General features: G+C 47.3%; 1 protein-coding gene across 4 annotated transcripts in view; it reads left to right on the top strand.

Moving 5' to 3' along the window:
- The window catches only part of ZDHHC14 (zinc finger DHHC-type palmitoyltransferase 14), a 261,878-nt gene that overhangs the window by 213,912 nt on the left and 25,261 nt on the right, over window positions 1-22,705 (top strand). For 3 of the 4 annotated variants that reach the window (XM_021693294.1, XM_021693293.1, XM_021693291.1), the window contains 2 exons: window positions 10,881-11,018; window positions 14,255-14,298. In XM_021693294.1, the coding sequence (XP_021548969.1) occupies window positions 10,881-11,018; window positions 14,255-14,298 (182 nt within the window). Of the gene's footprint in view, window positions 1-10,880; window positions 11,019-14,254; window positions 14,304-22,705 lie in introns of all 4 variants that reach the window. The other variant, XM_021693292.1, reaches the window with a different exon arrangement.

Below are 22,705 nucleotides of genomic sequence, written 5' to 3'. Positions count from 1 at the left end.
GGGGGGGGGGGGGGGGGGGGGGGGGGGGGGGGGGGGGGGGGGGGGGGCACAGTTTTCATCAGATTTTCAAAGCATTTGGGAATAAAAAGGGATAAGAACCACTGCCCTAGAGGTCAAAACCTGAGTTTCTGATATTGGTGGGAAACAGTAGCCAAGAGGGTGGGGTTTTAGCCTTTGCTTCCTCCCGAGTCCTCCCTGTCGTCCTTCTTCCCTCATTAACCTCACTCCTGTCATACTATCCTCGGTCACACCTTCCACCAGGCCCGGGCCAGCAGCACGAGCCTCCCGGGGCCTGGCCACTGGAACTGACGTCCGTAGCTCCAGCTTGTCAGCCAGGAGGAGTTTTCCACTTGCCCCTAGGCTCTCCACATGGGATGGCATGTTAGCCTACTGCAAGTTTAACAGTTCGTCACTGCATCCCTGCTTTACTTTGCTCTTAGATGCCCTTTGTAAATCCTTTCAGACAATCTGGTGGAATTTCTAGCCATTAATCTTTCTCAGTTAGAAAATCACTTTCCCAGACCATAAACCTGTGGCAGGACAGCAGGCAGGCAGACAGCAGGAATACAGCAGGTCTGACTTCATGGCTGTGCAGGATCCAAGGTCAGTTTAATGCTCTGCTGTCACTGTCTTGAAATTCTTATGCGTTCTTTCTAAGAGAGATTGAGAGAGATCGAGAGAGAGAGCCTGTGCATGTGCCAGTGGGGGGCGGGGAGGGGCAGAAGGAGAGGGAGAGAGAGAATCTTAAGTGACCCAGGGCTCGGCTCGGGGCTTGATCTCACAACCCTGAGATCGTGACCTGAGCCAAAATCAAGAGTGAGATGCTTAACCGACTGAGCCACCCAGGCGCCCCTCTTATGAAATTTTCTATAAGATGCCCTATAGTTTCATTTTGCAGTGGGCCCCACAAATTATGTAGGCAATCCTGACCATTAGATAGAACGTTTGGCCTGTTTTTTTGAGTGCCTTGGATTAAAAAAGTAATTAATGATCCACTGGCTAGACCAGAGTGACTCAGTGAAGTGCTGGCATGTTTTTTATAAACAACAGCAACCAGTAAGAAGACAACCCACTATATTTAGCGTCTGAGACGTCCGTGCTGTCTGATTCTGGTGGGAGGGGGAGTATTTATGTAGCACTTTGTAGTCTGAGTGCTTTAGAGACACCGGTTCATTCTGGGCCTAACCTGGGTCTATAAGAGATCCAGTTCTTATAAATTATTTATAGTTTCTACTGCTGAAGCCTGCCAGGACTTCTAATTTTGTGTAGGATGGACGCAATTGACTTCAATTCTTGACATTCGTATTTAGCCATGTGATTTTAATATTAGAACTGGAAAGAACCTTTTACAGTATATCCAGCTGCTGGGACCCATAAACCTGCCTAAGGGACATTGCTAAATCGGCCTTTAGGATTAAGGTTGCAGGTCCTCTCTCCCGAGAATCCAGTGTCCTTTCAACGGGGCAACACCAGGCTGTCACTTTACAACAGCGGGATACCACGCCGAGAGATCTTAACTTGGGACTGCTTGAATAATTACAGGGAACACTGACTAGCTGATTGTAAGTGTGTGTGTGTGTGTGTGTGTGGTTGTGAGCAGTGGGCCATTTTAGAAAGTGGAACACGAATAGAGAAAATGGGGAAACTCAATATATAAAACTGATAGAAGTCTATTTGCTCTAGTTGAAAGGGAAGAAAAGGTGAATGACTGGGGGAGGGACCCCCCAGCACCCAAGGAGCTCAGTCTGGAAACGCATCAGTTCTGTGTCACATCGAGGCTGCACCCAATGAAGAGAGGGAGGTCCCAGCATCAGGAACCACACAGGGGGTACAAGCAAAGGGCTCATGTGATCTTATTTGCTTTGGGTGGTCCTTCTAGCAACCATGTGGAGCACGCACTGATGGGGCGCCCCAGGAAGGTTTTACGGTGGTTCACAAAAGAGCTGATAAGGGCATATGCACTGCAATGACCTTCAGAGACGGGGCAGAAGCCTAGAAAAGACAGCAGGAATACAGTGGGCAATCCTGTTGGCCAGCTGGACGTGAGGAATGCGTACAAGGGCAGAAAGGGATGCATTCTCTACTTTGGGCAACTAGATGCCTTGAGGGCACCATTTGCTAAGATGAGGCTGGTGGTGAAGAGAGCAAACAGGGAAGCATAATGAATGTAGCTTTGGACCCACTAAAGGTGAGGTGTCTATGAGACAGGTAGGTAGGAATGCCTAGCGGGCAGTTGGAAAGATAGCAAGAGCTCAGTCAAGGCGAAAGTATCTGCGAAAAGTAAAGGAGCTTGGGATGAGTATCATCCAAACATACCCTCAGTGCCTTGTGCTCACCAGGAATGATTGGGTTACCTACACCCAACTGTACCTTCCCAAACCTGGATGTTTGCACCAGATCATCAAACCTTGAACCAAAGGGACAAAGGGACTGTGGAATCCCAAGCACATGTTCTAGAATGCCAATCACACAAGCAGCTGGAGATGCAGATACTTGAGGGGGCTGAACATCTGTGCAGAGTGACAGCATGCTATGAGAATTTTGGAAAACCCTACAGAGGACTTCTGAGCATCAAATATCCCTTCGGCCCTTCTGAGTCTGGCTTTTCTTCTATATTGCAAAGTAGGGCAGCCAGGACTTGTCCCCAGGATAACTGGACTGAGGCACCAGAACCCCTGACTCTGAGAGGATGCCACACAGTCCCACTGTTTAGAAGTGCAAAACTGGGGACAATTATGAATATTATAAATATGAATATCAGCCACGTGACTGAAGAAGGGTTGGAGGGGGAGCATGGGCCCCTCTCGCTCTCCTGTCCCACATCTGTCTACGTCATCTTGTAGCACACAGGCATTAGCAGTACCCACAAGACACAGTGTGGACACGGTTATATTACCAGATGAGATGTTACATGGGAAAGCACCCTAAAATGTATAAAGCACAGTACATATTTGCTATCCTTTCCTTGCGCTGGTCTTACGTTTTAACACTACTCGTAATGAAGTTGGGTCTACAGTTTCAACTTAAGAAAAATGAAACGTCTCAGAAGCTTTGCAAAAAGGTTTCATTCCGGATAAATTTCTTTTTTAAGATTACTACTTTGAACACATCACAGTTTGCTTTCCAAGGGAATCATCATCAACTCCATTGAGTCATTGTATCCTGCTCATCGACAGCTCTGTGCCTGAGATGACATCAAATCTTTGCTACAAGATCACAGAAGTGTGCTTACTCCGGAAAAGCATGCCCATCAGGAACACAGGTTTCCAACTGTATATGTATGTAGTCAAATTAAAAGGTTTTGAAGAGCCTTAGAATTGTTAGCTTTACACGTGTAATATACCCACAAGATAACTCACTTCTGAAACCTTCATTTTGGGGATAAATTGACGAAGCCTTCAAAAAACACAGTAATGGGACGTGAAGGAACATGTGACTCGAGAGTGTGGAGAATGTGAGGAAAACAGCAATGGGACATCAAAAATGGTTCTTGACCCAGACCCAGCATGGAGCAGCCAGGGCCTTGGCAGTTCAGCCTGGCTCCCAGCTTCACTCTCCTCACCTGTACTTGGGACCTGTGCTGCCTATCTCCCAGGGCCAGTGTGGGGTAAGCGAATGCAAACAAGGACTAAAAACCAGAAAGCCCTACAGATGTTTAAGCCATCCCAATGTCAGGTGGTGTTGATACTGATTTCAAGGCCTGGAATTTCTAGAGAGGAATGGAGACATTTCTGAGGGGTGTTGGTTGAATGCATGAGCTTGTTTTTCAGACTCAGAGGATAATTGTTTTATTCTGTGAAGAATGAAGGGGAATTCCCAGACAGCATTTCTGGCCCTGCAGACCCACAGACAGTAGGGGGCCAAGGCTGAGAGGGGCCTGGGCAGGCTCAGAGAGTGGCTACCAGGAAGTAAGACTCCCCAAGCGCCCAGGTACTGGCTTATTTCAGAGTTTCACGACACAGCAGGGACTACCCATGCCTCAAGACTGTTTTCTTGAGGATATACAAATTTGAACTTACATTACCAATCTTGTCATAATGAGCTAGATCTCTAATCCAGCAACTAAATTCCAGGAAGCTCAAAGAGTTTAACGGCGAGGCTCTCATTCTGAGTCTTCCGAGGGCAGGCAGGACAGCCAGAGCGGTGAAGGCAATGCCATTCTCCTGCCTCATTGGAACTGACACTTCCTAGGATGCCCCTTCAGGACCCCAAATTTAAGGAACTGTAGGATTTCTTTCCTTCTACCTCATAATGGGCTGATTCACTTTTTAAAGTCATCACATTTCTATTAACTTTCTTACATCTCCTTTCAAAAACTATTTATATTACAAACTAAGTCTTTCCCTGCCTTCTCCCCCATTTTTTTGGCAACTATTTCTCTTTGCTTCCCTAGAAAGACCTTTTTTTTTTTTCCCCTCTTCTCAAGTTTTGTTGTCATCTTTGTTTCTCACCAGCAGGTCTCCCTCATGGCACAGCTGCTCCCAAAGGCTTGCTTCTCCCCTGCATGCTTTCCCTCCTTCTAGAAGCAGAAAATTCCCCCAGCATTGGAAACCAGCCTTACAAATAGAAGTTAAACTGAGACAATTTAAGGAAATAAAAGTGTGTACAGTTTGCCATTTGAGGAGTTGAAGGGACCTTAGTTTTGTGTTGTCAAGCCCCCTCCCTCGATGCCCAAAGAGACTCAGCACTGTGCCAGGTAATGGCAAAGCCAGAGTGGGGGGGAGGGGGCAAGGTGTAGATGAGACCGTGGTAGGGGATGCTTTGATTCCACACCACCGCCCAAGGTGACGTTAAATTGCATTATAAAGGTTACAGCAACTCTACATTTACTCATTGGTTTTACATGGAAAGTTTTAGTTTTTTAACAAATGGAGCTAAAAGCTGTAGAATCTTAATTCATAGGACATTGGCAAGGGCTCAGTACTGTAAAAAATCCATACAGGTACTAATAAAACACAGAGTCGTTTTGCATTTTATTTTACAGCTCAAAGGGACCTTGGGGCATATTGAATTCAACTTTTTATACATGAAGGAATTGAGTCCCCGTGTAGAAGTGATATATGAATACTTTAAGGCCACAGAATTAGTTAATATGATATTACAGATAGAACTCATTTTCAGATAAGGAGCTAAGAAGTGTTGGGAAGGGGTAGGAAACCTTTCCTGATACACCCCTTTGCCCCCAAAGAACCCCCAAGCCCCACAGTCTCGATAGATTTGTCAAATCCGTATGTCTCTGAACGAGTTCCCACTTCTGATTTTCATCCTGCTGAGAATGAGGTCAGTTTATACATTGGCGTGCTTCCTGATTGAGGGTGGGCATCCCCAGACTTGAACTAGGCCTTCTCTACATGCTGCAGAGGACAGATGCCCTGAGCCAGAAGAGACCCACAGGGCTTACCAACACAAGTGCCAGTCATGGGATGGCAATGTTCCAGTCTTGTTCCCATTCCTGTGATCTGCCTGGGATTGCGGATGCCCAAGTATGCTGCTCCAGGAGGGAGAGGCCGGGCCCTCAGGCCCAGCGCTCACAGCGACCAGCACAGGAGGCAGGAACAGGTGGTGGTTAAGGGTTTGGGTTAACTCCTGGATTCCAGTGCCAACTTCTCCATCTGCACTTTCTCATCTGTAAAATGGGCATAATAGCATCAACTTCACCAGGTTGCCTGAGAAGTAAATGACACCATTCATGTGGAGTACTTAGCACAGTGCCTGGCAGGAACTCATGGAGATAAAAGTGGATAAAAGTGTGAGAAGGAGGAGGAGGTGAAGTGAGCCTGCCAGGCTGCTTTCCAGAAACAACCAATCCTGGGACATAGCAGCAAAGCTATTTTAACTTGGGTCTTACCAAAAGTTTAGAGCAGCATGAATTATTTAGTGTCTAAGAATTACATGAGAATCATAAAGGCCAGGTAACACTACGTACCACTCAAACAGTCATCATTTAAAAAAAAAAAAGATACCTCAAAGGGCAAGATTTTTCTAATTTGGGCGGTAAAAAAAAAAAAAAAAAATCCCATTTCATACATTTAAAAACATTTAACTTAATTTAGAGGTAACACTTAATTTAGGAGTTTTAAATTTCAGTTTGCTGTGCAGAAGCTTTTTATCTTGATGAAGTCCCAAAAGTTCATTTTTGCTTTTGTTTCACTTGCCTTTGGAGATGTTATCTTGAAAGAAGTTGCTGTGGCCAATGTCGAAGAGGTTACTGCCTATGTTCTCCTCTAGGATTTTGATGGATTCCTGCCTCACACTGAGGTCTTTCATCCATTTTGAGTTTATCTTTGTGTGTGGTGTTAGAGAATGGTCGAGTTTCATTCTTCTGTATATAACTGTCCAATTTTCCCATCACCGTTTGTTGCATATTTTTTCCTGCTTTATCGAAGATTATTTGACCATAGAGGTGAGGGTCCATATCTGGGCTCTCTATTCTTTTCCATTGGTCTATGTGTCTGTTTTTGTGCCAATACCATGCTGTCTTGGTGATCACTGCGTAATTCCCTTTTCTAAAGTACGTTCCCACTGGTCATTTTAATGGGACCTTCTTCCCCCACTTAGGATCTCAGGGCAGGTGACTTTTTGAAGTTGGTTGGCATCCTACCCCATAGCGTCTGGGTCTCCCAGTGGCGTCCTCTGGAGCTTTTAATAAACCCAACCCTGCCTCCCCCTATTAGTGGGAGAGGCCAGAGGCCACTTCTCGCCATGAGCTGACTCACACTAACTGGCCAGTCGATGCTTTTAGCCTCTGGTCAACAGTTGCCACCCCTCAGCCTTCTCTGAGCACGTTCAAATTTCACGGACCCCTGCCTTTTCCTCGGGTTGGCTCACCCGAAATCTTCTTTCACCAGCATTTTCAGTGTCTGCACCTGGCAACCAGCAATCACTCGGAAACCTACCAAAAGCAATTAAAGAGTCTCTTCCTTCGCTTGGTGCATGTGTGTTGAGTGTCTACCAGGTTATTCAGGCAGCTAGAAATGGTTTTTCACTGCAAGCTCACCTGGGGAAGGAAGGGAGAACGAATCCACAGATCATAACAGGACGGCATCAGGTTTATCAGCACCCAGCCCTGCCCCTGTGTGCAGCAAGGCTCCCCCTCCCGTCAGGCTCTGTTCCTGTGTGCAGCAAGGCTGAGCCCGGATCCACAACAGCACAGGGAATAGCTCCTGGTGCTTAAACTCTCCAGAAATGCAGCGGCGTAGGGACCACTCCCTTCTGGCAGGGTCCAAACTTCAGAATCAAGGGATGTGGCAGCAACTCCAAAGCGTTGTCTTAAAGACTCTCCCACCACACCTCCCACCCCCAGGACACTACATTTAATTTTTCCCTCCAGGAAATACACAAACTGACCTCTAACGATCACTGTTTGAAATGTCTTAGGTGGTGTGGATGCATGCAACTAGCTTTACCGGCTGTTGGGTTCCCCTCTCCTGCCCCAGATTTTCTCCCTCCCAGACAATTCCTGCTTCACTCAGGTCCACGGGGGCACGTCGTGTGCAGCTGTGGCCACTTCCTCTTGTCCCAGCTCCACCTGTGCCCAACTCTTGTCTGCTCCTTTCCCGGGAAACTGAGTAACAGAAGCCTCCCTGTTCAGAACAACCCCTGGTGCCCCCCCACCCCAGCTTCCTCCACTCCGAGTGAGGGCATGTGTGTTCAGAGCAGAGCCATGCAGGACGGGGTGAGCACCCCTTGTCCTGCTTTTAGCCTTGACCCGTAAAGGGAGGGTGTTGTACGCTTGCCAACACTGCTGAGAGAGAACAGACTGAGATAGAGGTTAAATTAGGTTTTCTCTGTGAGGAGTTCATTCCTTGAGTCTGCAGAATAGTTGGAGTCTGAAAATAAAGCACCCCATCAAATAAGATGAGGAGCACCTTGAAACCGCAGAGTGGTGTTGTCGTTGTTGTTGTTCTCCTTCCTAGCGCTTGACACAGCACTGGGCACATGGAAAACACTCAGTAAAGGCAGTGTGCCTCTCATGGCCAGGAGTCCTGGAGGTAGACGGAGCAGGCTTCGTCCCAGCCTTGCTACTTGCTAACTGAGTGGTGTTGGGCAACACGCGTGCTGGCATGGATGTCCTTTTGGTAGTATGAGGGTTTATTCAGTCACTTGACAAATATTTATTAAAGCTTAGAGTAGCATTGGCAAACACACATAAAAAATGAAAGATTTTGGAGATAAGTGAGGGTAGAGCTGATAGGACCTGTTGAAGGCGGCACACGGCCATTTTGGCATCACTGGTGTATGGTGGGCAGTTGAATGTTGGGATGAAGAGAGACTTCCCAGTGGTAGAGAATCCATGGAGAGGAGAAGAAGCCCAGGCTGAGCCCCGGGTGCAGCCCACTGCCAGAAATCAGGCAGAGAGGGAAACTGAGGAAGGGGATGGGAGGAGGGCACCAGGTAAGGCTGCCAAAAGACAGAGATGCCCACCGATGCTTTTAGGCTCATTTACCACCATGGGTTCAGCAAACACAAAGAAGGACATGAAAAACATTCAACAAGAGAATTTCTTGGGGAGCCTACATTTCAGTGAGACTTTTATAAGCCTACAATAAGTTTTCAGTAGTAAGACAAGTTTCCAAATGGAAACTTGTTCTCAGCTCAGGACTGCCAGAGAGCCAGGCATTCACACCATTCCTGAGATGTCACTGGTTTCGCAGGAAGCCTCCCAGGTGCCATGAGCAGGGGTCTCATGCTCCTCACCTTCCCTAGCTGCTCTGCTCCCTCAGGAAGACCAGAGTCACAGTTTAGCTAAAATTTTCTAAGCTGAAAACAAAACAACCGCCTGCCCCCCTAGCCATGGTCTACAGGGGGCTGCAAAGACCCTTGTGCTTCGATGGGGCGTGTCCACGATGTTGGTTACGCCTCCCAAGCCCTGGTGTCCTCTGTGCTGATAAACCACTTTCACTTGAGGAAGAGGCTCAGTCCACGACATATTTGGGATTTGGAGATCGGCTTTCACAGCTGGAATCAGAAGTTCCAACCTAATATGTCCTTTGTGCCCCCTGTCTCCACTTCCCATTCCCATGTGGGATACTCATGGATCAAGAAAAAGAGGCTTCTCAAAATGACAGACTCAAAGTCTTGGGAAAATCTGGTTGGTTCAGATTTTTTTTTCTCTTTTTGCCCTTCTTTGTGTAGACCAATGACTTGGGAGAAATGAGGTGGTTTTGACACAGGAGTGCCCTTTTCAAGAAGCAAGCTTGCAGGAGACATAAAATGGGAGATGAGTGATTTATGACAGGTGACCAGAAAGAAAGGATACTCTGCCTTGCCTGGCTTTGGACTGGTTTACTTACACAGTCACACCTCCCATAGGCCTCTCTGTGTGTTTTTAAAGCATATCGGTATTTAAAAGATGCAAACTGGGTAGAAGATAAGCTTGGGAAAGACCCTGAGTAAAAAGCTGTCACCACCCCCCACCCCCTGGTGTTTTTGGCCCCACGGGCGGCAGGCGGTCTGATCAGGGTGAGTGTGTTAATAGGACGCTCTGCATAGTCCTTCTGGATGGAAGATCAGCTGAGCAGTAGAGAAAAGAGGAGCACTTGGCCATGACTTGCAAGGGGAGGGACAAATCGCAATGGCATTACAGACTGTGTGAAATCCCCGCAGTGAGAAGACGTGGGTTTATGCACGGGCTTCCGGGGGAAACAGGGTAAGAGTGCCCAGTGCCGACCCTTGGGTGTCCGCAGGGCACCAGGCCAGTGTATGCAGGGGGGGCCTGGCCCCAGCTCCTGGCTCCGCTGCTCCTGAGCAGTCTCCCCTCTCTCTCGGACTCAGTTTGCTCCTCTAGAAAATAGGGCAACATCATTTTCCTCCTAGAAATGGCTGAAGGCCAGAGGTATTATTAAGGTATGCGACTTCTCTTGACAAACTACAAAACACTGTGTACTTTTAAAAATGCTCTCCCAGACATTATTTAACCCCACAACAAGTCTATAAGAGCATCTTCGTTTTACAGGTAACTTAGCTGAGAACTGCAGACTAAAAAACCCAGTTTGTTACGTTGGACATGAAGATCACAGTTCAATTTTTAAAATATCAATTTTCCTACAACTATTGAAGTAGTGCAGACATTCCTTGGGAAACCGTTGTTACGGGATGGGAGAACAAGGGATGATCCCTCTGTCCTGGCACCCCTGTGACCTCTGTCTATGACTACTCACACACACACACACACACACACACGCACGCACGCACGCATGCAAGATGGAAGACAGTTCTGTGAATCTCAGAGGCTTTTACAAAAGAAGGAAATCTTTACTTTTCTCATTGTAATGAGAATTTGAGTTCCCATTTCTTTAAGTTGCTGTTTGAGAAGAAGGTGTGTCCCTCATTTTTTCAAAACAGCTAAGTTCTGTTGAAAGAATGATTCTGTTCTTGAAACGTCTTCATGTTAAGCATTTCTCTGAGTGGTGCATTTGGAAACACGCTAGGATGTGAGTCTGTGATACAGTTTGACCATGAACAGCACAGGCCCGGACTATGTGGGGCCGCTGATACGTGGGTAGTGCTCCGTAGACAGCACAGTGCTGTGAACTTATTTTCTTTTCCTTATGATTTTCTTCATAACATTTTCTTTGCTCTAGCTTACTTTATTGCCAAAGTAGAGTATATAATACATATAATGTATAAACTGTGTGTTACTCGACTGTGTTTGTGATCGGCGAGGCTTCCAAGCGACAGATGGCTATCAGTAGTTACGTTTCGGGGGAGTCAAAGTTAGATGGGGTTTTCAGCTGTGGGGAGGTCGGCACCCCAGCCCCTGCACCCGTTCAACGGTCAACTGTGTTGTCAGAGTATTGGGGAGCAGGGAGGGGCTCCCTCAAGTAAAAAAACATTCTATTAACTGATTTCCGTTTTTTTTTTTCTGCCTCTCATTTCAGAACGGTTTGATCACCACTGTCCCTGGGTAGGCAACTGTGTGGGGAAAAGAAACTACAGATTTTTTTATATGTTTATTTTATCTCTGTCTTTTCTGACAGTCTTTATATTTGCATTCGTTATCACCCACGTCATTCTTCGTAAGTATGCTGGCGAAATCAGATTACGTATGTAACCATTTGCCTGCCTTTGGTTTTCTGATTTAATTTTGAGTTAATATTTTGATCATTTCGGGCTTTCTCTTTCTTCTCTTTTCCCTCTTCCTGTTCCTCTCCTCACTTCCAGCCTGCCCCCTTCGTGTACTCCCCTTTCTCCGTCCCTGTCATCCCTCCCTCTCCTTCCTCCCTCCCTGCCCTCCCTCTCTGTCACCCCCGCAACCTCCTTCTCTGCCCTTCTCCCTGCCTTCCACCCCCTTGTTCCTTCGACTCCCCATTTCTCATCCTTCCAGCCACAGCAGCCAGATCACCCCAGATCAGGCTCTCTTTCACTTGCCCCTGTTCCAACCTCAGTGATCTCAGTTTCTCTTTGGCTAAGGGATCCCCTGGAAGAATCATTCCCACATTTTGCACAAAGGATAATGTGCTGCAATGATAACCATCAAACAGTAGTTTTGTTTTGCTTTTAACATGATACTGGCTTATGTAAGAACAGTCACCATCCCTAGAAAACAGTGTCTGGGGATAAAGACACACACACACACATTAAAGATATACAATCGAAAAGATTTCCAATCATCTGCTAAACATTAGTAAATCCCTGGCATATGAAGGAAGCAACTTTATTAAAAATGAGATTTGGATATTAAGGATTTTAATATGTATTTGCCTAAGCAAATGACATTTTTCATTTCCCATTCTGAAGGTCATAACTTTGAATTTCTTTTTTTCTCTTGGTTATCCACTTTCCAGCAACAGGGAATGATCAGAAGGAAGTGAATTGGCTTTGAACTATAAACTTACGCCTTTAAATGTCCATTCCAGTGCCATTAGCAACATTAAAGCCCAGCAGGGCCTCTTGTCCACATTCTAGAAGTACAACCGCCCATTAGCAGTTGCGGAGCTCCCTTCTGCAATGTTTCTGGCAGCATCTGAACACGGCCTCACTTTCTCCCCGTGAGGCAGCGCTGAAACCACAGATGATGTGCTAAGGCTGGAGTTACTCTCTGCCTCTCTTTTGGGGGGCTAGGGGGACCTGGGGCAAGGAGGCGGTATGGAGAATTTCCCATAGATATATTGGTCAAATTTGGATATTAAGTGGAATCTCCCAAATTTTCATGGCATTTTAAAATTTAGGTCCCTTCTTTTTGGCTGAAATCATGCCAACGTGATGCAAGCTTGGAATCTATGCTTGAAATTCAAGACTCCATGCGATCCCAAGAAGAAGACTGTTTGTTAGGGGCCCTTTCCACACTCCCCGTGGCCCTGCAGAGGCACCTCTTCCCTCTAATTTCAGAGTTGAAAAATGGCGAAAAAGCAGCCGGGGTCCCCTCTGCGTATTAATAGGCAAAAGAATCAGAAACGAGAAGAAATAAACACCGAGATTGCAGCACATTTAGGACATTAAAAAATAATATTTAAACGTGACATTTTTAGATCATCTTTAGCAACTTCAGAATTCTTTCCTGTATGTATTATCGAAGTGTATTTATGGCCTTGCCCCTGCATCCTGGACATCAAGGGCTGGTTTTGGCTTGCACACCTGCACACGTGAGCTCTGGCAACACACACACAGACACACACGCTCACTGCGAAGCCAGCCACTGCCACCACAGTTGGATGATGTACACTTCACTTTTATCTCCCCTAAAGTTTTACTTACCCCAGTTCCAGCAAAATCGAGTTTGCTGTAGTTTATGCTAATATATTGTTAATCTCATCTTCCACAAAGAAAAGCATTCAGAATTTATCTGCTTGCAAATTACCCGAATATGTTGAACAAAAGCAAATAAGGATTTTCCTCTCCCCTTGTTCTGCACCCCCCCACAACCCCCACTAAACAACCCCCACCTACCCCCCCGACTTGGTGTGGCACTCAATACTCTCAGGAAGGGCAGGTTTTTACATGGCTCCTGTGATCCCCTACGATTCTGAAAACATTGGCCGAGGCTGTTTGAGAGCAGCGAGAGAACTGTCACCTGAGTTCTCCCTGCCAGGTAACAGGCTCCAGGGAGGTTGGGGGGCCATGACAGGACGGGGGGCCGGGGCAGAATCCTGTTGTAGCAAAGATTCTGAGGAACCTGACAGCTGGAACTCCTTATCAAGAATGGAAAGTTTGGGAAAGCGAACCAGTTTAGGTTCAGTAGGGAAAAAGAAGTCATTTCTTTTAGTGTCCTCATTTTGCCTCAAGAGTGTGTTTGCTCTAAGATCTGCCCCAGCCCACTTGCTGGTTTTGCCCCCTGACCTAGCAGAGGCAGAAGAGAAAGCCTTAAGCTTTCCTTATTCATTTTCCCACCCTTTGGCATCCTAGTGCTGGGCATATCCTTGTGCCCCAGTGGTGGCCAGTGGGGGAGACAGCACAGAGGGAATGGGACCTTGAGGACAAATGCTCAGCCCTTACATGGCCGGACCCGGTTCCCACTTACACAGAAGGGTCCGGGACCCTGCCTCTAACTGCCCCGTCTGGCCACAGCAGCCCAGAACGCCGAATCCATCCTCCCTGTTCCTCCCATTGCTGCTCCAGGCCAGATTACGTCCCCCAAACACACAGCCTCACGCCGCACGGCAGGAACCCCCCCAGGATGGGAGCACCAGCATTCCCTCCACATGGGCTTTTATGTTTAAAAACCATGATGTCAACACATAAAAGAAAAATTGCTTCTTGTCAGCTGCATCTTTACTCAAGCCCCTAAAGAATTTTTTTTTTTTTGCACGAACAATTCACTCCTAAAGTAGTGAGTAATAAACTCCAACTTTATGAGTTTGTTTACTCTGGGTGCAGATAAATACGTCTTTTATACGTAGCCTAGTTTATAGGATGTCCTAGGTCAACAGTTAACAAACTTTGGAAAAACAGTCTTTCATAAGCGAAGAGGAAAAAATAGCATACAGTATTCTGTTTTCCTATTAAAATGAGGAAAACAAAGGAGTAATCAGAACTATAATTTATGGGAAAGTATGCAGACATCCATCTGCTTTTATTGAAAAAATATCCTGCAGATGTTGGGTCTAATTATGAATCTGCCATTTTCTTGTTGAATAACTTTAGTGGAATCTCAATCCCTGATCAGCAAACTGGGAGCCGTAGCACAACAAAATATAATTATTTAATTGATCTTTAGACACCTATTATTCTTATGTAGATGAGGGAGCTTGCAGCATGAGGGCTGTTTCTCTGGAGGTGAATGTTTGAATACTAAATTTTGGTTTCATTCCCACAGGTTCACAACAGACAGGATTCCTAAACGCACTTAAGGACAGTCCTGCAAGATATCCTTTGGGGTTGCCCTGTTTTCCACAATGCTAACGTGTTAAGTATTGGACTGACCTTCTACTCAACTACCCCTTCCTCCGTGCCTTGGCTTTTCTTCTCCGAAATCATATTCTCCCTTCATTCCATCCAAAAAACTCCCTATGTTTATGCGCATGAGTAGTAATGTCTGAATGCTTAAACCTGGACATGACTCGTTTAGCCATATTTAAGTTGAAGTGCTCTTTAGCTAGAAAGCCAAGTGTGAATTCTTGTTCACCCCAGAAACCTGCATTGATCCGTGTTAAATCAGATTGGTTTGGGGAGAAGGAGGGCTTGCAAGGTCCAGTGGACTTCATTTTGATGAGCAGGTGGTCCCAACAGAGTATTTATCTTTGCCCCAGTGTGGGTGGCCTTATCACTGTGAGGTCACCTGATGGGAATCATCTGACCCCCTCTGTAGATTCCTTCTGGGAGTGCCATTAGGCACACCTTCAGGCAGTCCAGATAACCTATATTATTTCCAGGAACAGAATACCTTTTCATGATCTTCAATGGACTAACTTAACAATGGTCAATCTCAAATTCTTTGGATTAATCCCATCCTGCCAAACAGTTTATATGGGCATGTGCCATAGAATTTTGAACTTCTTGAAAGAAAAATGTTCACCCATGATGTGCTTGAATGGGCTCCCCACATCAGCTGTCCCCCTAGGTTTCACGTTCATTAGTGTAGGGTGGGCCCACTGGACCCACTGACCCGGCTCTATCTGGGACCGGCTCTCTTTCTTCTTCATATAACCAAGTAGGCTGGACTAGAACTTCTCATTACTCCCAAAAGTAATCTTCATCTTGTGGTAGAGAATTCTTAAACAATGAATGAAGAACTTTGCTAAGATATACATATCATTTACATCATTTAGTTATAAAGATAAGCCGGCTCATGTCCCTAGGAGCGTGTGTGTTTGGGGGGGGGGGGTTATTAAGATATTTGAAAACAAATGTGGTCCTGTATATATTTTCGTTCTATAAAGTATCTCCATTTTGGTGCTTCTGTGTTTATAGCACAGAATGTTGGTCGAAAGTACAGATTCTTTAGTCAACTGATCTCCTAAAAAGGGGACAGGGACATATGGAAGATACACAGAGGGGACTTGAAGAATATATTTTACAGGGATGTCCTGTCTTCTATGAAGGAATCTAGGAGGCAAGAGTTGGCTAGAAGTTATCCAGAAGGAAAGGTGGTCCTGAGAACGAAATTGTCAATGTCCGTGGCTGCTAAGAACAGGTCCCATGGGAAGTGTCATTCTTCGTCCCTCTCCCCAGTGCTGTCAGCACTGACACCCTCCGCCATCATTTCCTCTGTGCCCTTCTATTTTCAGGACATGTTGCTTGGGCACATCTTACAGTCAAGCCTTGTCATTTCTTCCCAGAAGAAGAGGCTCGTCTGTCTTTCAGGAAATTGGTTACATCATGAAAACATGCTGGTCATGGGAAGTTTTATAAATGCACATTAGAACCAGAACTGAGGTCTGGGCTGCGAGCTGGCATGCTTTCTGAAGCCTCAAGAGGGTTGCAGCCTAAGCCACCGCCCCTCCTCTGTCCCTGGCACCTGTGACTTCCCAGACAGCGTATGTCTGTACAGGATGCCCGTGGAGCTTTTCAGACAATGAACGGGCATCCGTGACAGGGACTCCTCTCCGTGGGGAGGGGAGGCAAAAGCCTGACCTGAGACCTGGGGGATCTCAGCGGCTCCATTCCCTGGGGACAGCAGACCCCCCCCGTTCCCTGGGGCTCACCTCCGTGCCACCTGTGGGCACAGCACTCCTTGTGCATGGGTCTTCCGGGTATCTATTCCAGACCTCCCAACTCATGGATCTTATCGGATCATAAGGAAGGACCAGGTAGTGAGTTCTGGATTCCTGCTTACCCTCACAATTTTAGGAGGTCTGAGGTCATTTCTTTCAACCCTTTTGTGTCTCAAGTTTTGACCTGCAAGAGTCAGCCATTCCGTACTTGACATGCTAGGGTGACAAAGTCAATTATATGGAATATAAGTGAGAACACCCAGCACCAAAGCATCGTTTACGTGCATGACAGGAGTGATTTCAAAGAAGATTCTTTTTGTGGCAAGATGTGCAACAGACGGTCTCTGCCAGAACATTCTCTTCGAGCACACACGTCTGCTCATTCTCATGATTTGGCTGTGCTCATGGTGTGTATAATCAAGAGCATTGTGTTCCCCAGGAAGGGGAACAGACCAATGTTGCTGGTAGAATGAGCGGCCTGCTGACTTTGCTGGAGAAACCATTCACGTGGAAAGGAGAGGAGAGAGAGAAATGCTCTTACCAGGTTCCGAGCAATTTTTAGCTTATTTTCCCTCAAAATAGCATTCTCAAGTAGAGGTAAAGAGTCTTTGCTATGGCCCAGATTTGAAAACGCACAAGAATCTCAGCCACTGGCTTTCCAAATGGTGTTGCCGTATGTAGGTGCTGAGGTTTGTTCTCTTTGTGGGTGTCACCCAGGCATGTCCTCCACGCTCAGGAGCTTGGCAGCCACATGACCCCGTCAGAGCCAGTGGCGACCACAGCCCGCTCTGTAAGTGCATGAGGCCAGCATGCGCCTGGCTGTATTTTGGAGGCTTCAAGCAACATAAATTCATTGCCGTGCAGTTCTATAAGTCAGAAGTCCAGCAGGCTTGGCTCATTTCTGCTCTGGGACCCACAGTGCTGAAATCAACATATCACCAGCCTAGACTCTTACCCAGAAGCTCCGGGGAGAACCCTCTCTTGGGCTCATTTGGGGGGTTGACCATGTCCGTGGGATGTAGGACGAAGGCCCCTTTCTTTGTTCCATTCTCTGACTCGTGACTTCCTTGCTCTTCAGAGCGAGCAACAGCGGGTCAGGTCCCTCCCACACTTTGAAGCTCTCCTGCCTCTCTCCCGCCCATCTCTCTGACCTCAGCCAGAAAGGCTCGCTGCTTTTGAAGAGTGGCCGCAACCTGAAAATTCAGGATAATCTGCCCATCTCAAGGTCTTGACCTTCAGTCTGCAACTCCCTTTTGCCATGTAGGTAATGGAGTCACAGCTGCCAAGGATTAGGACATCTTTGGGGAGGCTACCGTCCTGTCAGCCCCACAGGCCTTTGGGGAGGAAGTACCCTGGAATCAGGCACTCAAGTGCAGGTGGATTTGAGAGGATTTCTTTCTGGACCCATCCATGAAGCTCTGTAGTGGTCCGGCTCGCTTCTGAGTCTATGTCTGCCCTCCCTTCCTTTGCTGCCCTTTGTGTCACTCTAGGAGAGAGAGGGTGGGAGATAAAAGTTGAATAAAAGGGTTAGAATCTATGTATACACACATATGTGTGGTGTGCGTGTGTGTCTACGTGGGTATCCTCTCCTGAGGCCGGATTTTGTGGCACCTCTTGATCCACTGTAAAAAGGTGACCTAGAGCTGAAGCCAGAACATCCCAGGGCAGCTACCACAGCTGACCTAAAGACTGTCTGATGTTTTCCCAGAGAAAATCAGGGACCAAGAGCAGGACCCCGGGGGAATGTGAGGGCACAACAGGCCAGTGGGGAAGAGATGGGCAGGGAGATGACAGGAGACATCTTAGCAGCTGTCCCAACCTGCATCTTCTTTACTCTTTCTGGAAGCAGTGGAGAAATTCAGGAACATCAGACTTACCCATACCAAAAAGTGAGGTGCTGGGTTTTTTAATTGCAAAGAACATAAACTGTTGGATGTGCCACTGAACAACCCCCCCAATCGGTACGACTTACCTACAGGCTCTCTGTGCTGACGGAGTCTTCTCTGTTTTAAATACTTGCTTTGGAGAAGAATCCCTCCTTCTATTCAGTGAATCTGTTAAGAAGTGCTGAGGTCTGATGATTTATCATGAATTGGTATTCCAGGAGAGAAAGTATGCCTTAGGTTCTATGAGGTTGGGATGTGTTTTTGAAAAAATATTAAGTTCTGGTTATGAGTGATAATATATGTGTGGTAAGTCAGGCTGGATCCTATTCAGATACCTGTTCAGTATTTCTGGCTCCTGCCTTTCCTGTGGACACCTGTGTGGCTTTGGAAGTGGCGTGGGGACAGCCAGGCCGTGCGGGTGAGGGGCCGTTTTCAGCTCACAGAGAAAGGTGTGCTCACCACTGGGGCAGCTCGGAAACAACGTGGCCTGGGGCAGCAGTGACCAGGGGTGGTCACAGGGACCAGGGGTGGTCCGAAAGACAGTGGGTCATGCCTGCCGGTGTGGGAGGAGGTTCTAGCCTCAGATCATGTTCGTACCTCCAAGCTCCCTTCCATCGCTGAGGCCCTGGGAGTTTGGGAGTCTCTTAGGAGGTGGTCGATTTCTGATGGATGAGACGGATCTGTGACATTTCACGCTCATGGAAACTCCCCTGGCTGCTGGCCCTGCTGCCCCAGCTTGTCCTCTCCAGCCCTGCAGTCTGTGTAGAGCGAGAGTCTGTCCTGCACCAAATTCTTAAAACAAGAGGTTTTCTGGGGAGTTGCCTGAGCACAGGACCGGAGTCCCGTGTGGCTCTGCACGTGACCCGGCTGAGTGTTCTCGGGCAAGAAAATAACTCAAATTTAAAATTTTTCAGTGGCCTCCAGTCTGATCTCCTGACCATGACATCAGAATATCCTGATGAGAAATCTCACGGCACAGGCAAAGGTTTTTCTCTCAGTGGATTTACTTCAAAAGATCTAACCAAGAGCCATGTCGCTGATGAAATGAGAGAAATGAGAAACACAGGGCTAATTAACAACGAACCGAGACACCTTATCAGAGATACTGACACGAATGAGGGAAACACCGACCCCCTGAAGCTTTTGATTGGGCCCATGTGACAGCAGCAAGCCCGCAGGAGAAAGGAATCCACCTGCTCCCTTAGTAAGTGGCGTGGACCGGATGGCGTCTAGTTTGAGTGCGACAGAGCCCTGGGCGGAGGAGGAGGAGGAAGAGGAGGATGGGGAGGGCAGAGGCCCCTCCCCAGCCCGCACCACGGCCTGGCCCCACGGGGAGGGAGGGCACAATGCCGATGGCACCGTGGCCTCAGAGCCCCGGGCCTGCTCTCCCTCTGACTCCCTCCCTACCTCCCAGTGCCTGCTACTGTGGCCTGGAGCCGTTTCCTCCCTCTCATCTCGGCATCAGAGAAGGAGAGGCAGTGGTGGCTGGGTGCTCTGAACCTCTGGCCTTCTCGAGGGAGAGATGAAAGGAGAGTATTCTCTACAAAGGATGGCACTGTGCCTTCCATCCCCACAGTCAGGCAGGCTCCAGCGGAGGAAATCCACTTGGCATCTGTTTCTTTCAGGATCATTTGACTGAACACCTACTATGTGCAAAATCTGCCAGGGTTAAAGCAGAGAAGTATCCACCACGCCCCACCCCCCCCACGAGACCTTCGAAACACATTCTATCAAAGAAGGCCGAGCAGCGAGGGTGGGCAGGGTGAATCATTCTTCAACTCGGCGCGCATCTGTTGAAGCCAAGATCTGGTGGATGACACTGATTTCTAAAAAGCAGAATGAGTCTTAAGTGGCATCAGAAATCATAGAGAGCTTGAGGTGGCGGGCGGCATCCAGAAGGGCATCATGCAGGGAAATCAGGAAAGCCTTTGGCGGGTGATGTTTGCACAGGGCTTGGGAAGATGAGGGAAGTGCTAGCAGCGGACATGGAGGGGAAAGGTCCCAAGCAGGGCCGAGAGCCTGAGCAAAGCCTGGGCGAACACAGCATGTGTCAGGGAAGAGCAGATCACCTGCAGGGCCAGAGCTGGGTTTGTGTTCATTCATTCCCTCAGCAAGGTTTACGGGGTGCTCCCAGTGAGTGGGCCCTCTGTCCTAATGGTGTAAGCTCACAGATGCACTTAGGACGCGCGGTGGGCGTAGCGGAAGGGAGCTGTGATAGCTAAGCCCCGGTTGCAGGGTGGGGGTTAGGAGCGACTGCTCCCAGGAAGACAAGGGCCCCAACAGCATTGTATAGCCATGAAGGCGTGGGACCACCCTCCTCCCCTGGACTCTGGGGAACCAGCTTAAATTTTTGGCAGGTGAATGACTTCATCAGAGCTGGGTTTTGTTGTTGTTGTGTTCTTAAGAATACTCATCTTGCAGCAGGGAACACAAGGAGGGAGGAAGGAGATGGCTGGAGGGGAAAGGCCCCCAAAATTGAAATGAGTGACAAGGGGACATCTCAACTGGCAGCTGGACAATCAGATCAGCTCTGCTGGGAGGGGACAGGAGCGGAGGTCAGAGCCAGTCCTGAGGGTTCAGCCCTGGGTGTCCAGGGGAAGGAGAGCACAGCAGAAAAGGGAGACAGCCAGCACTGATTTCGGGAGAAACGAGTCCTATTAGAAGTCTGTTTACAAGCAGAACCTAAGAGATGAACCCCCGGGAACCGCCACGTGAGGCTAGAGTAACTCCAGGATCCTCTGTAGTTCGTTGCATGAAATATGGAAAGAGGAAAAAGTCATGAGCCTGCAGTGATAATGCTCCAGCCTCGTAGGAAATGGGATCCAGCACACAGTGCCCCGGGAGCGACGTGGCCACACCTCGGGCTCACCGGCTTCCAGGTTCTGCGAGGTGGAACCCCCCAGGGACAGGACCCCAGGGCGGATGGCGTCATTTGAGGAGGAGCCGGAGAGGGGAAGAAGCTCTGTGATCAACAATCGGTGCAATGAAACGGCATTAACATCCAATTAAAAGGATTACAGTCATTTTTAATCATGACTTATTGTTCGGCGCTCCCAAATGAAGAGTTTTCAGTGGTTGGTAAATCAAATGGTAATTGATTCTATGTGGGTGGAGGCTTTTGACAGAAAGCCTTTTTATCCCCAATTTGCATTCATTTTGAGGCACCCACTGTCTGAAACGCACCGATGGCCTGTTTTTTTTATTTTTTTTTATTTTTTATTTTTTAAAGATTTTATTTATTTGTTTGAGAGAGAGAGAGAGAGTGAGAGAGAGCATGAGAGGGGAGAGGGTCAAAGGGAGAAGCAGACTCCCCACTGAGCGGGGAGCCCGATGTGGGACTCGATCCTGGGACTCCAGGATCATGACCTGAGCTGAAGGCAGTCGCTTAACCAACAGAGCCACCCAGGCACCCCCCGATGGCCTGTTTTAATCGAATCTGGTAGAAGGCCTGGAGTTGGCTCAGTGCCCTCAGGAAGGAGGGACACCATACTGCCCGTTGCAAAATTAATGAAGGCAGCGTAGGCCTTCACTAAACTCGGCTTTCAGGATGGACCCTTCTGTTCCAATATCTGTGGCTCCTCAGAGGGACCCCAGAAAATAGGTAGGACAGGTGTCTTTAGGTCCCTTACAGCTGGGCCTGCACTGAAGGGTCACATGACCCCAATTTCTGCTCAGCAGTGTTGCCAGAACTAGAGTCTGGATCTCCCTACCACCAGCCCCTCACTCCAGGCAGGGAGTGGAGATGCTTTTCCAGTGCCCCTGACAGTCTGACTGGGGGAGTCCCACGAAGAATAAGCATCAGATTACATCTCACGAGGTCACAAAGCAGGGGAGGATGGTGTTGGGTTTCTTAAATCACCCAAGTACGACAAGAACATACTCTGACTGTAAAAGATTTCAAAGAGTCAGAAACCTAAGAGTTAAAAAAAGGAGCACTGCTCTTGAGGGTTCACAGGAATCCTTGTCGGGTTTTGTGGGTCTTTCCAGATGGTATTCCGGGAGTCCATACACATACCAATATACCGTGGCAGGGAAAGTTTCTACCGAAAAGGGATCATACTCTTTGCATTGCTCAACAGTTTGATTTTTAAATATTTCCTGGAGATACCTTCCATGTCAACATATGGATCTACCTCATTTTTTTCAACTGCTTTATAGAATTTCAGAATGCAGATGAACCATAGTGTATGCTTCTGTTGATGCGTTTTTAGATTTCTTAATTTTTTTTTTTTACTGCTTAAAAAATGAGGCAGTGGATGTTCTTGCCTGTATCTCTTTGTGCACAAGTGTTAGTGTTTCTCCAGAACTGATAATAGCCACCTTGTGCTGATTTTCCTGTTTGTTGACTTTTTTTTCATTACCACAATGTGCTAGTCCATACTCTGTCCATTTTGTATTGGGGTGTTTGTTCTTTTCCTATTAACATATTCTTTATTCTCAGTAATAACTATTTAATATCTCTTGCCAATATTTTTCTCCCAACCTGTCACTTACCTTTTAACTTTACTTTTTCAATACAAAAAAAATTGCTTAACTTTTTAATGAAATCAATCTATAAATCTTATAATCATGACTCCTAGATTTTGTGCCTTATATCCATGCCCCCAAAATTGTAGGAATATTTCCTTTATTTTCCTCTAATACTTTAAGATTTTATTTTTTCAGTCTGACAAAAGTAATTTCTCTGTAATATAAGTGTGTGTGTGTGCTAAAGTTCTCACTATTTTT

The sequence above is a fragment of the Neomonachus schauinslandi genome, chromosome 8 (genome assembly GCF_002201575.2).
Source record: "Neomonachus schauinslandi chromosome 8, ASM220157v2, whole genome shotgun sequence".
Classification (NCBI taxonomy): domain Eukaryota; kingdom Metazoa; phylum Chordata; class Mammalia; order Carnivora; family Phocidae; genus Neomonachus; species Neomonachus schauinslandi.
This window is presented reverse-complemented; position numbering and strand designations above follow the sequence as displayed.